Here is a 15,009-nt window from a genome sequence, read left to right as displayed (position 1 = left end):
GGAGGTCCAGGGAGTCAGAGGAGATCCATTCTGCGCATGTGCAGAACGGATCTCCTCTTCAAAAACCAGAGGACACAGAGGGGCAGCGCAGTCACATGTGACCACACCAGTTAAGTGGTTATTGAGAACGTTATCAAGCATGCCTGGTGGTCTGGAGTGAGCAGTATGCCTTGGGGGTCTGTAGCTGCTGTATATATACAGATGTGTCCAGCTAGCTTGTTGCCCCATATGCTATGTAGCGCGCCATGCACGGTGCACCACACACCACGCCATGAGTCATAGCGCTGGAAAAAAGTCATAACGTGTAATACAACTTTTTGTCCACCGGGTGTCACTTTTCCTAAACTACACAGCGCATGCGTCTGATTTCCAATGCATGTTCTGTATCACCGCCCGATGATTGGCTGACAGAAGTGGTGATTCGGTACACTATACAGTAGTACAGCGTTTTCCACATGGCATCAGGAATGTATAATAATTCGGTAGAAGAATGTCTAATAAAGTTTGAAATCATTAACCTCTGTATTACACACTGACTGTGCGGTTGAAGTTGCCCACTTGCGCCAATGTAAGTACTGTTGGCACTGTCCCAGACTTAGACATTGTAGTGATTTCATTACTTCAGGAACTACTTTAGTAATGGCATGAGGCATGTGGCCTACGGGGCTAATGCCTAGTTTCACTGCTTCTCCCATCTTCTTGACCCGTGGGTTTGAGACCTTGAAAATAAAGAATTTTTTTTTTATCTTCACTTATTCAGTGTTCAAAACATTATCCACAACTTCCCACCACCTGGCATTTCTATGCTACTTTATGCCACTGTGTGCTCAAGAATGGTGCTCTAATACAGTACCCACATAGCACAAAGCTAGTCACGCTACAGTATGGAGTTTCGAGCCTATTTCTACTGCACATGCCCATTGTGTCGGGAGTCGAACACAGCAAAAGTGGGATGTCTGTATTACAGTACATACTGACTGCGTTTAAAGCACAAAATTGCGTCACAGTCGGTGCTGTCCCAGACTTGGACGCTATAGGGATTTCTCATGACCAATAACTTGTAGTGGGCTCTGTTTGAGAGAGAGGTCTCTGCATTACAAACTTACTGTGCGTTTAAAGCACAAACTTACGTCAATGTCTGCATGGTTGGCGCTGTGGTGGCTGTCAGCCAGCTCCAAGGGGTTACAAATTGGATCTCTGGAGCATGCCCAGTGGAGCCAAGCCATACAGTACACCATGTAGTGCTACAGTATGCCATGGTGTATGGAAGATCACAGCACTGCGCATGCCCAAGGGGTCGGGAGTCAAACCCAGCGAAAGTGGGATGTCTGTATTACAGTACATACTTTAGAGTGCAAACTTGCATCAATATCGGCGCTGTGCCAGACTTGGACACTATAGTGATTTCTCATGACCAGTAACTGGTAGTGGGCTCTGTTTGAGAGACAGGTCTCTGCATTACAAACTGACTGTGCGTTTAAAGCGCAAACTTGCGTCAATGTCTGCATAGTTGGCACTGTGGTGGCTGTCAGCCAGCTCTGAGGGGTTACAAATTTGATCTCTGGTGCATGCCCAGTGGAGTGGTTGCAATGGGATTTCTGGCGCATGCCCAGTGGGTCGGGAGTCAAACACAATGGAGCTAGTCAAGTGAGCTACTGTACAAGGAGGCTCGCAGTACACGTAATTCACGGACGCCACATCATGTACAGTACACAACAGGTGCAGGTCTTGCTACATTACGACAGGCTTGTGGACAAGCGGTTAGGTGTTCCATCTTTCTACCTGCCTGTCTCACCTGTTCTGGACCTTAATCATTTTTTTTTAATTCATCACTAGTTCAGTATTGTTATCCAACCCTTACTAAACTCAATACATTATATATACTAGCTGTGCCCAGCTACTTGTAGTGTGCAAGTCCCAGCTGACGGAGTCAGCAGTGCAGCATGTGCCCTGACTGTTCTCTGCCCCTGCTGTGAAGGGCATCTACAATAGATGCTGCCATTAGGCATGTGTCCTATCAAAGCACACATGGTGTGTGATGTCACACTTCACTAAGGGGTCACGCAGTCGCCCAGCGCTACCAGATCCTCACTCTGGGGAGTATTCAATTATGCTGCAAAAAGTCATAATCGGCGATAATTTATCTCTGATGATGTCATTTTCGCCTCACAATTTGATTCGCACCCACGATTCCTTTTCGCCTCCCGGACTTTCCGTCTACGTATTCAATTTGAAAGTACGTGAAAACAGGACCCGGCGAAACTGAAACAAGCGGAAAGTCATGTCAGTTTTGGGGAAATTAGCCTAACAACCCCCAAAGATGCTCTGACATGGAGGTTCCCTATGATACCCCCCGATTTGGCTTGCTGAAGGTATTTGGTGTTTTTAAACGGGATCAATAACTGCTAAATAGTGTTTTTGCATAAGTGCTGAAGAATAGTATTCAGGAGTTTTATTTGCAGAAAATAACTTATACAAGCAAATTTGGGGTACTTGAAAATGGGGGCCAGCATATTTAAAAGTTGCTAAAGTTAAGTTTAAAAAATCATGTAAAATCCACCTGTCGCAAGCACCCGCAATGAAAAAAACACCTGGGCCATACTTGGGAACCCCCCCTGGAGTCTAGTTCGATAGTTTTTAACTTTGTCCCCCAACTTCTAAATCCTGCCTATACCTTCTAAATCCTGCCTATACCTTCTAGAATTGCAATTAGAGTAATGATTCACACAGTAAATAAATACCTTCAGACTTTGAATGTGTTTCCAAAGCACAAAAAGTTATTATTCAACATATAAAAAAGATGGTTACATGCTGTGATCTAAAGACAATTAGCGCAAATAAATCATACAGACCCAAGGTACAGTTGTTACATACGCACGCGCTCTGGGACCAGATATCGGCATCAGCAATAAACCTCCATCATCAGCATCAGCAAGAAGACTCCAGATTGGGGTCAGAGAGTGCACATATATACTCTTTCAGGGATTGGGAATACATTTATCGGACAATTTCAAATGGACACAACGGCTTCCAACCACCCTTTGTATCCTTTTTCCCGCTGCATGCAAATCTAAGCTGCTAACATTAAAGAGTACATTTTAATGTTTTAACTCTCTATAGTCCATAGTTTGCAGACGTCTGTTCCGATCTTCTCACCGATGGTACCGGAAATCTGTGGAGACACAGTGGATCAGTACAACACCAGACACGGTCTGCTTACCATGTACTAAACCTTAGTTGCAGAAAACAGTCATTTCTTTACATGCTGGCATTGTGAATGAATCTCGTAATAATAACCCTTTTGCGCTATGGAACTATTGCTTTAAGTGTATGTATGAAAGGGAAAACAACGCTAAATAGCATTGTGTGTCTGGGAGTCTGTGGGGTACTTAGCGAGCAGCGCTAGGCTGAAAAGGTATCTTTGAGTGTGTGGGACTAATGGTGCATACACACTGGGCGATTTTCACCCTGAACGATATCGTTGAACGATTTGGACGATTTTTGATCGTTGATCGTTCAACGACTTTATGCAAACGATTTTGTAAACGATTTTTAAATGTTTTTACAAACGATCAACGATCAGCGATATCGTTCAGATTAATAATAATAAAGGCTTTATTATTTTTAATGTAAAAAAATGTGGGCAGGGCTATCATGAGGTGATAAAATTGTGTCGGCCATTTTAAAATCACTGCATTTATGCTCTGTGGCTAGTTTGGTTTGGTGTATTCCTTGCTGAATGCTGTTGCTTAGCTATTTGCTGTGGTTTGTTTTTGCTTTGGCTTTAAACAAACTGTCTGTACTATCTGTCGTTATGGATACGTACCGTTATCGATTGATGGTTGCTTATGCAGGAGTGGTGGTGATAAGTGACCGGGAGAGGATTGAGAAGAGGAGAAGGCTTCGTTCATGCTGGACGAAGGAGTGGTTGCAGCAGAGGGATTCGTTCTCTCATATGCCGCTGCTCATGCAGATTCGCGAGAACAACCCGGATGACTTCCGGAACTTCTTGCGAATGGACGATTCAACATTTCAAGAGTTACTGGCCTTGGTGACTCCATACATACAAAGGCAGGACACCAGGTTGCGTAGAGCCATTCCTGCAGAGGAGAGGCTCATTGCGACCCTGCGTTTCCTAGCTACAGGGAGATCTTTGGCCGACTTGAAATTCGGGACTCTCATCTCACTGCAGGCTTTGGGTCTTATTATTCCGGAGACCTGCAAAGCCATCTTTTACGTCCTCACGCCGGAGTACTTTAAGGTATTTAAATTTTAATAACCCTGTCACAAATCTCCTAAATCTGTCACTTCTTTCTAGATGTCTTCAAAAATGTGTTTATATAGGTGCATGCCAGTTGTATGTCCCTGTTACTGCTCCCTACTATATCTCCTCCCAAATGTATATAAATAGCTGTTTAGCCATCCTCTGTCTTTGCTGCTGCTGCTCCCAAATTATATCCCGATTATATACCCCCCAAACGGCAAGCGTTCTCCCCTCTCTCCCGAGCACCATAGGCTTACACTGAAGCCTGGGCTTATCCCCATACCCCTGGAGTGGTTGGTATGGCGGTAATAGGGGGGGCCAAAATAATGTCAAACTATTGTACTTTACAGTGGAGCTACAAGTGCCAGCATGCCTGCCATTTTGCACTTGTGGAACTACAAGTGCCAGCAGACATGCGGCACCTGTAACTTCACTTTAAAGTTCAAAAGTTAAAAAGAGTCAAAACACACACACCATGTCAACTTAAATTTTATTACACATACCTACCCATTCACACATACTTACCTATACCAGATGTTTGGTCCCCTTGTCCATGTAGTATTTCACAAAACCATGGCCCTGCAAGAAAGATTTCATACTCACCTACATCCAGCGCTGGTCTCCATTACCTTGGTTTTGTTAAAATTAAAAAAAAAATCCTTACACAACCCACAGAACACAGCTATCTGTATATGTGTTCAATCAAAAAAACTATTCATTTGAGGGTCTCATTCAGACCCTCTTGCGAGTGCAGGACGCTCGCAAGCAGGTCGATGGTACCCAAATGCGCATGCGCACGATGGAGGCTGCTCCGTCGTGCACATGTGCGAGACCCGGTGAGCGACGGCGAAGCTGTTGCTCGGGGTCTCACACCAAAGGGGGCGTGCTGTCGATGGTGAGTGACAGCACGCCCCCTTTGGTGGGAGTGCCGGGGGCGTGGCTGCCAGACGGATGCGTTCCCATGCGAACGCCTACCGTCTGGGTCCGGCCCCACTGACTTCACAAGTGATGTCAGTGGGAGTGTTTTTGGCTCTGATAGAGCCAAAATCACTCCAGGGCTTGCGGCAGGGAGACCCTACCGCACGGTCTCTGTTGCAAGCCCGATGGTCGCGATGGTCTTGACCATTGCAACCATCATCATGGACGCTCGCTATAGCTGTGGGTGGTAACCCACAGCTATGCGAGCGTCCAAGAGGCTGCTCCAATTTTAGGTGGGACGCCCCTGCTTCAGAGCGAGAGCTCTGGTCAGAGCGTTCGGCTCTGAATCAGGGCCTGAATACGGTGTTATAGCAAAACTAGCGAAAATGATGTCTTCCATTCAACATTTTAACTTCAGATAATTTTTAACACCAAAATAAATACCCCTTATAAATGTATTAATGTAATGTTTAAAATGTTTTTTTTTTTTTTCTGTTTCTAGTTCCCTTCGACTGTTGAGGAATGGCAAGTTATTGCCAACGAATTTGAGACCCGGTGGAACTTCCCAAATTGTGGCAGGGCCATAGACGGGAAACACATCCGGATAACACAACCTGCAAACACTGGATCTATGTACTTCAACTACAAAGGATTCTTTAGTATGGTTATGATGGCGGTCGTGGATGCCAATTATAAATTCATCTTTGTTGACGTTGGCAAAAATGGAAGGTCTTCCGATGGTGGGTCTTTCCGAGAGACCGTCTTTTTTGAAAGACTAATGAAGAATCAGCTAAACATTCCTTAGGGATCGCAAACGAAATATGGTTTAAATTTTGTTTTTGTTGCCGATGAGGCATTTGGCCTTAATGAAAATTTAATGAGGCCTTTTCCTCAAAGGGCATTCACACCTGAAAAAATAATTTTTAACTACAGATTATCGCGTGCGAGGCGCACTGTTGAGAATGCCTTTGGCATAATGGCGAATAGGTTTCGCATTTTCCATACTTGTATAAATTTCCGGTGAGACAAAATCGAGTGGCTTGTCTTGGCATGTTGTGCCCTTCATACTTTGCTTCGAGCCAAAAGAATTGGACAACCGCCTGCCACAAACTCATTGCCTGTCAATATTGACCATAGTGAGGAAAATATTGTCCTCACATCTCTAAATCCCCCAAGATTTCCCTCTGCGGCCTCTGCCCGGGCAAAAGAGGTCAGAGAGAAATACTTGAATTATTTTAATGGTGACGGTGCCGTTTCACGGCAGGTTTAAATATAATCTGGAATTATGTTTCTTGAAGTTTTTAAAAACTGAAAAATAATAAAAAAAATTTCACCTCGTGTTTATTTTGCATGTTAATATTTAACATAACTTTTTCCAAATTTAGAATAAGAAATACTATAGTAAACCGAATTTTAACAATGAAAGTTAACTATTCAGTTTTAGGGGCCAAATTCAGAGGCGGTCGTAGGATGCAAGCTTTCATTCTGAAACAGGGCAGCAGCTTGCATCCTGAACGGCCGCCTCCATGTCGCCGGTTAGGCTGTGGGTCAACATCCACCGCTGTAACGGCCGCTATTGGTGATGGTTGCAATGGTCAAGACCATCGCGACCATTGGGGGTAATGACTACACCCTAAGGTAGGGTCTCATCAACCTTAAGCCCCTGAGCAGGAAGCTCCCCAGTGACATTACTGATGATGTCAGTGGGGCTGCCCCCAAACAGCAAGCGTTCTGGCAGGAACGCTGCCGTTTGGCCAGGCACACCCCCGTACCACCAAACAAACGGACAAAGCTGTCACTCAACATCGACAGCTTGTCCCGTCAGCTAGGAGACCCCTAACGACGGTTCACCGTCTGAATCAGGGCCCTCCTACCTGTTTTAGAGCGTCCTCATGGACGCTCGCATAGCTGTGGGTTACCACCCACAGCTTATGCGAGCATCCATGAAGGTGGTCGCGATGGTCTTGACCATCGCGACCAATGGACTTGTGACGGAGACCCTGCAGTATCGTTTCCCAGCCACAAGCCCTGGAGAAATTTTGACACTAGTGATGTCAGTGGGGCAGGCTTCAGACGGTAGGCGTTCCCATGGGAACGCCTCCGTCTGGCTGCCACGCCCCCGGCACGCCCACCTAAAGGGGGCGTGCTGTCAGTCACCATTAATAGCACGCCCCCTTTAGTGCGAGACCCGGACTGACAGCTTGGCTGTCGCAGTCCGGGTCTCGCGTATGTGCACGACGGAGCAGCCTCCGTCGTGCGCATGCGCATTTGGGTACCATCGACCCGCTTGTGAGCGTACTGCCGCTCGAGAGCGGGTCTGAATTACCCCCTCAGTACCCTAAATAACACATTATAACATTACAATTTTTAAATTCCGTTAAATAAGAGACCACACGATTTTTTTACTTTAAAAAAAAAAAAATTTTTACTTTTTGGTCAGGATTCATTGAGACTAGGCTTTAAGTGCCTCTGGAGACAAGATTACACAAATAGAGTGTGAAAAATAAGGCATTTGAGGAATACACCAATACAGTACAGAACAATATTCCTGATGTGAACATTTGAACAGGTTCAAGAACAGAATACAGGATCTGCGCCCCGGTTTTGAAGGAACACAATAAATACTTTAGAATCACAAAGAACAAGATACCAGGGGCAGATGAGGTGGAGTAGCCATCGCTATTGTACTACGACCATGCTACAGTCCACCATGAAACAAAGAGCCAAATCAATACAAGGAGTGATAAGTTTTTAAAAAATGAAAAAAAACAACTGCCAAATTTATAACAATTTACATATTTAAAAATTCATCATCGCCAAATACAGTGGTGCGAGCACTGCCCAGTGCTGTGTGAACACCACTGGCTGAAGTACTGGGAAAGACAGAGGGGGGCGAGGGGGTACGCGACAAAGAAAAGGGGTGGGACTGTAACGGAGAAGGGTTTTCTTGATGTGGATCCGCGTAAGTTTCGTGAGGGACGGTGAGGTTGCCTGATGTGGCCGTTGGGGTGGGCTGCTGTCTGTTATTTAAGACAATGGTACTTGCCATACTCAAGTTCCCCTCAATAGCATGTACCAATGCCTTATAAACCAGATGCTTGAAAGGCTGGATCTGTTCCAGAGGAATGGTCCGCATTTCATTGGCGAGATTTTGGCCAAATATTTGATTATCATCCAGGGGTTTGGAAAGAACCTCCTCCGCATGTTTTAAAAAAGTATCACTCCTTGACGTTCCCGAAGTGGATGCTTGTGTTGTCCCTTTACGCTTCTTAGCGGGCGGCTTGGATGGCGTCTCGGCCACTCGCACAGGGACTTCCACTTGTGGCTCGCAGGACACCGGGTCAGGATCCTCTACCGCCAGCAGTAACTTAAAAGAAATGAAAAAAAATCAAATTATAACATCAATAAAAACATTAAAAAAAAAATGCTGTAATAAAAAGGCAAGGTTTATTTTAAAAAAAAAATTGTTAACAATAATAATTCACAAACCTGCAAAAAAAAAATTGGCAATAAAAAAATATTACATATTTAATGTTATATTTAACACATGCTTAAATTATATTCAATATAAATGACCCACTCCCACATTTCTGGTGCCATAAACAATAAAAAAAAAAAACAAAAAAAAAAAACAGGGATTAAAAAGTCAGAATCTTTATAGTTGTAAAAAACCCTTTACATTTACCCAACCTTACCATTCCTTTAGCGTGCATAACCTGAAGCTCTCCCTTTCCCCAGCCTTACCCTATACCTCCCAACCCCCCTCCCCCCAGAAACCCTTAACCAATCATTCCCCCCCCACAACTATCCCTGCCTGGCTTAGCAGTGACAGGGATACCATGCGTCTGGACTCATGCGTAGTTAAGGCATCGGGATTACGACGCCTGGTATTTATCCACTGCAGGGTTTAAACATTTGGAAAGGCGAAGGTTGGCATTCCAACCATCGGCCTCCAGACCGATTACTAATTAAAAAACGTGCCTAAAATTTTTTTTTTTTTTAAAAATTAAATTTTTAGAAAATAAATAAAAAAAAAAAAAACTTACAGCATCCTGACTCACGGTGTCCTGTGGTACCACATCTGGTGACTGTGGCACCAGCGAGCTCCGGGAACCTTGACTTGGCTCTTTATCCAAGGTAAACAGCAGCAGGTCGTAGTACCATAACGATGGCTTTCTCACCTCAGCTGCCCCTGCTCCTGATCTTTGCGAATCCAAGTATTTTTTGTGTTCCTTCAAAAACACGGTTCGCAGACCCTGGATTCTGTTCTTGACCCATTCAATGGTCACATCAGGCTTATACGCTGTACTGTATTGGCGTAGTTTCTCAAATGCCTCATTTTTCAACACTCTATTCATGTAGTCTTTACTCTTCAGTCTCCAGAGGTACTCATTAGCTTGATATAGCTCAATGAATCCAGTCCAAAAAACAGTGTCTTTGGATGAAGGATATCTGAAAATAAAAAAAAAATAAAAAATAAATATATATAAATTATTTTTTTATGAGACAAAATAAAAGATATGCCCCCAGTATAATTGCAGCCCCCCCCCCACCCAGCACATGCTGTGCGATGGCCCCATTAGGCATGCTGCCCCCCCCTCCCATGCTGTGCAATGCCCCCAGTATAATGCCCCCAGTATAATTGCAGCCCCCCCCCACCCAGTACATGCTGTGCGATGGCCCCATTAGTCATGCTGCACCCCCCCTCCCATGCTGTGCGATGGCCCCATTAGTCATGCTGCCCCCCACCTCCCCCCTCCCATGCTGTGCAATGCCCCCAGTATAATTGCCGCCCCCCCCACCCAGTACATGCTGTGCGAGGCCCCATTAGTCATGCTGCACCCCCCCTCCCATGCTGTGCGATGGCCCCATGCTGCCCCTCCCTCCCCCCTCCCATGCTGTGCAATGCCCCCAGTATAATGCCCCCAGTATAATTGCAGCCCCCCCCACCAGCACATGCTGTGCAATGGCCCCATTAGTCATGCTGCCCCCCACCTCCCCCCTCCCATGCTGTGCAATGCCCCCAGTATAATTGCAGCCCCCCCCACCCAGTACATGCTGTGCGATGGCCCCATTAGTCATGCTGCACCCCCCCTCCCATGCTGTGCGATGGCCCCATGCTGCCCCCCCTCCCATGCTGTGCAATGCCCCCAGTATAATGCTCCCTTTACTTATGCTGCCTCTTGCCTAATAATGACCCCAAAAACATTGGTGGACAGTGGGGGACTTTACTTACCTTTTTTTTAGGCAGGACCACGCGCAGCAAACTTCCTCCACGTTGAATAGCTGTAATGGCTGTGTCTGGCTCTCCGCGCGCCCCAAAATCGTTAACTTTATCGTTATCGTTTGGCAAAAAACATGTACTACATGCCGAATGATTAAACGATAACGATAAAGATATCCTCCTAATCGTGCTGCAAGTACCCGCGATGAACAATGTCGAAAACGACCAGCGGGAGCGCGCATCGCTGGTCGTTTTTAACATTGTGTTTAATGATTTTTGAATGATTTTTGAACGATCAAGCGATTACGATATCGTAATCGCTTGATCTTTCATTAAAATCGCCCAGTGTGTATGCACCATAAGTCGGTATTGGATGTGTAGGGATTGTATAAAGTGTTCTAATTCGTTTCAGACACACAGCACAGTTTAACTATATTAAACTCTCTGCACTATGAGATTTGTGTTAACCTCACGGCTAGGTGTTTTACTGAGAGTGCAGGAAGAACAGCGCTAACTAGCACTGTGTAAGTGTTGCAGTGTGCTGGAATGTTATCCTTAGGTGTTTTGATTACTTTCAAAAGGGATGTAAAATTCTCCACAGAAACAGTAATGGTAATTATATTCTTATACCCCATGTACATAAATATTGTCAAAATATTTCATATTTTTCTTATCTGTATTTATTTGCAAACTATTTATTTTGGGGATGTGGTGCTACCAAACTCATTAAACATATTATCATAATACAAGAAGAAAAAAAGAATGAGTTATTTCGGTGCACTGTAGAATATTTTTCACCGTGGTAATCTGCCACTCATAAGTCCTATGATGTATAAAATTTAACCTTTATTAGTTATATAGTAAAAAAGACATAATAATTGTCTCAAGTATTGATGGCGAAATATTAAAAATAAAAGAGTGAAAAAATGTATTGAAAAGTGAAATTAAAAAGTATTAAATAATGCTTATTCTTAGTTTGTTGCGTGTGTGTATCTATTTCTTTATATGAATACCTTTTATTGGTTATATATATTCCACCGAGAAAAAGCCAAAAGTATATTTATTATTATACACCAAGGTATTATTCCATTTATTATTTATTAAGTATCAGTTTTGTTTCAAACAAAGTTGATTGTGTCTGTTTTTAAAGATACTTTGGATACTTAAGATGTTGCCTAATAGGCAGCAGATCAAATCAATGTGTTGTATTTTGAAATATATATTTCTCAGAATGTGTTTTCATAAGTATAATATGATCACATTGATACTGTTGCCAAATAGTGCCTGTAAATCTTCAGCACTTTAGCTGGACATCAATATGTTAGATTCCTGGTGGAGATTTATGTTTTAGATAAGTTGGTGTTTATTCATGGGCTTATTGCTGCCCAACATTTTAGATGTTAATAATGTTAGATCTATATATTAAAGAATCCACCCCTATCTGAGTTCAGTCTCACTCCACTTTAATTGCATTCCATTATAGGCAGGCACAGAAAGTATGTAACTTGTGCCACATATGTCTTATTGTTTATTTATTGAGACTGATTCTATATATTCCCAGTTGTCTACACTGTCCAATAGCCCGATATAAATGTTAGATGTTTCTATTGGATCACCACTGATGTATTGCAGCTTATATATAATATGTGTCACGGAGGTATTATGTCTGAGGATTGAATAATTTCATCAATCCACCAAAAAAAGACACCCTGTTTTTTAATACAGCAGCTATATTGCATATAAGTGTTTTACATCACACATTGGCCCTGATTCAGACCCACTCGCAAGCGGCTGTCCGCTCGCAAGTGGGTTGATGGTCTGCACTGAGCATGCGCACGATGGAGGGAGCTCCGTCGTGCGCATGCGCCAGACGCGACGAGCGAAGGAAAGTCCTTCGCTCGTTGTGTCTGATCAAAGGGGGCATGCTGTCGATGTTGATTGACAGCACGCCCCCGTTGGTGGGCGTGCCGGGGGCGTGCCTCCCTGACGGGGGCGTTCCCACGGGAACGCCTCCCATCAGAAGCCGGCCCACTGACATCACTAGTGATGTCAGTGGGAGTGATTTTGGCTCTGATAGAGCCAAAATCACTCCGGGGCTTGCGGTTGAAAACCTCAACTCACGACAATCGCGGCCATCAAACTGCACGCTCGTATAGGATGTGGGTGGTGACCCACAGCTATACGAGCATCCAGGAGGACGCTCCATTTTTATGGAGGGCGGCCCTTATTCAGAGCGTGCGCTCTGCTCAGAGCGTACGGCTCTGAATGAGGGCCATAATTTCTACTATACATATTATCCAGTGATTCAATACATCTATTGAATCCTCCTTTAGATCGCCGCTAATAAGTTGCGGCTATGCTGTAAATGATGTTTTCACAACAGATACCATGGAAGTATTACACCTGGTAAGTAGATTAATTCTATTAGCCTCCCGCAGGACACGCTGCTCTGTAATGCTGCAGCTGTGTTTTTGAAATATACACAATTCATAATTTTATACATATATTTTTTTCATACAATAATATAATCACATTTAATATACACTGGTTGTTAGTTAATACAAATGAGATGGAATATAGGATTTAACATGTATAACATATCTTTTATAATATTCTTTTTCAAAGTTATCTAATTATTAATATGATTTATATATATATTTATATATATATATATATATATATATTACTAATAATTATAGGTAGGATGTATTACAATTAATCACCTCACCAATGATATGTAATTTAATTATGGAATATATGTGATTCCATATTAATTAACACTACTTAATATACAATTACATACTTATATATTATAGTATAAGCTTCATATTACTTTTAAAAATGTAGTATTAATTATTTGATAGGATACATGGTGCCATCAATAACATAGACAAATATATATAGTATTGCTTCTTTAATATAATACCATCAGATTATTTATAAGAAGTATAAACATTTTTTATTTTTCTTTGTCTCCTAATATAAAATAAGTGAAAATGGTATACTTTGACATCTATAAAATTCCACGATCGTTACTATCAAAAAAGGACTATGTCAGTCAATGTAATAGTTGTAAACAACTTGGACACACCTTTTTGGATGACGTAGATAACGGTATTTAAACCGGACATGATGTTACAATCGGCTTACCTTGATGAAGCCGTAGGGCGAAATGCGCATTGGGATTTAGAGATCTAGTTTGCCTTTTGTGTGCAAACCAATGAGATAGCCTTGTGTTAATGTTGTTTAAAACTGTCTGATATAAACATAGCCACAATTTAGCGGTGACCTTATAGAGATATTCACACCAACGCTGTATGGTGAAAATGTATTGCCTCACGGAGGGTTGACTGAATGATTCCGTGTCTAAGCATTACATACCCGTGACACCTGACTTTCATAATACTCATATATAATATAGCCTCTGCACTAATTGACAGTGCATCTTGCGGGAGACCGAAAAATAATCATCGGATCATTAGATACAATACACCCATGATACCCGCTGCTGAACACCGGCATGTAACACAGCTGCAGCATTACAGAGCAGCGTGTCCTGCGGGAGGCTAATAGAATTAATCTACTTACCAGGTGTAATACTTCCATGGTATCTGTTGTGAAAACATCATTTACAGCATAGCCACAACTTATTAGCGGCGATCTAAAGGAGGATTCAATAGACGTATTGAATCACTGGATAATATGTATAGTAGAAATTATGTGTGATGTAAAACATATATGCAATATAGCTGCTGTATTAAAAAACAGGGTGTCTTTTTTGGGGGATTGATGAAATTATTCAATCCTCAGACATAATACCTCCGTGACACATATTATATATAAGCTGCAATACATCAGTGGTGATCCAATAGAAACATCTAACATTTATAACGGGCTATTGGACAGCGTAGACAACTGGGAATATATAGAATCAGTCTCAATAAATAAACAATAAGACATATGTGGCACAAGTTACATACTTTCTGTGCCTGCCTATAATGGAATGCAATTAACGTGGAGTGAGACTGAACTCAGATAGGGGTGGATTCTTTAATATATAGATCTAACATTATTAACATCTAAAATGTTGGGCAGCAATAAGCCCATGAATAAACACCAACTTATCTAAAACATAAATCTCCACCAGGAATCTAACATATTGATGTCCAGCTAAAGTGCTGAAGATTTACAGGCACTATTTGGCAACAGTATCAATGTGATCATATTATACTTATGAAAACACATTCTGAGAAATATATTACAAAATACAACACATTGATTTGATCTGCTGCCTATTAGGCAACATCTTAAGTATCCAGAGTATCTTTAAAAACAGACACAATCAACTTTGTTTGAAACAAAACTGATACTTAATAAATAATAAATGGAATAATACCTTGGTGTATAATAATAAATACACTTTTGGCTTTTTCTCGGTGGAATATATATAACCAATAAAAGGTATTCATATAAAGAAATGGACACACACGCAACAAACTAAGAATAAGCATTATTTAATACTTTTTAATTTCACTTTTCAATACATTTTTTCACTCTTTTATTTTTAATATTTCGCCATCAATACTTGAGACAATTATTATGT

At 42.4% G+C, this 15,009-nt stretch overlaps 1 protein-coding gene across 1 annotated transcript; it reads left to right on the top strand.

Moving 5' to 3' along the window:
* Nucleotides 1-3,955: 3,955 nt before the first annotated feature.
* LOC148525248 (uncharacterized) lies at nucleotides 3,956-5,987 on the top strand. Its single transcript, XM_088471036.1, has 2 exons — nucleotides 3,956-4,261; nucleotides 5,685-5,987. Exons 1-2 carry the CDS (start codon nucleotides 3,956-3,958, stop codon nucleotides 5,985-5,987), a joined length of 609 nt encoding a protein of 202 aa, XP_088327162.1.
* The last annotated feature ends 9,022 nt before the right edge of the window (nucleotides 5,988-15,009 follow it).

The sequence above is a fragment of the Taudactylus pleione genome, unplaced genomic scaffold (assembly GCF_031769625.1).
Source record: "Taudactylus pleione unplaced genomic scaffold, aTauple2 ptg000109l, whole genome shotgun sequence".
Taxonomy (NCBI): Eukaryota; Metazoa; Chordata; class Amphibia; order Anura; family Myobatrachidae; genus Taudactylus; species Taudactylus pleione.
Note: the sequence above shows the minus strand (reverse complement) of the source record. Positions and strands in the feature narration are given on the sequence as shown.

Coding starts and splice junctions, on each gene's coding strand:
- LOC148525248 (XM_088471036.1), top strand. CDS start 3,956: ATGCCGCTGCTCATGCAGATTCGCGAGAACAACCCGGATGACTTCCGG. Junction 4,262..5,684: donor TCACGCCGGAGTACTTTAAG/GTATTTAAATTT, acceptor TTCTGTTTCTAG/TTCCCTTCGACTGTTGAGGA.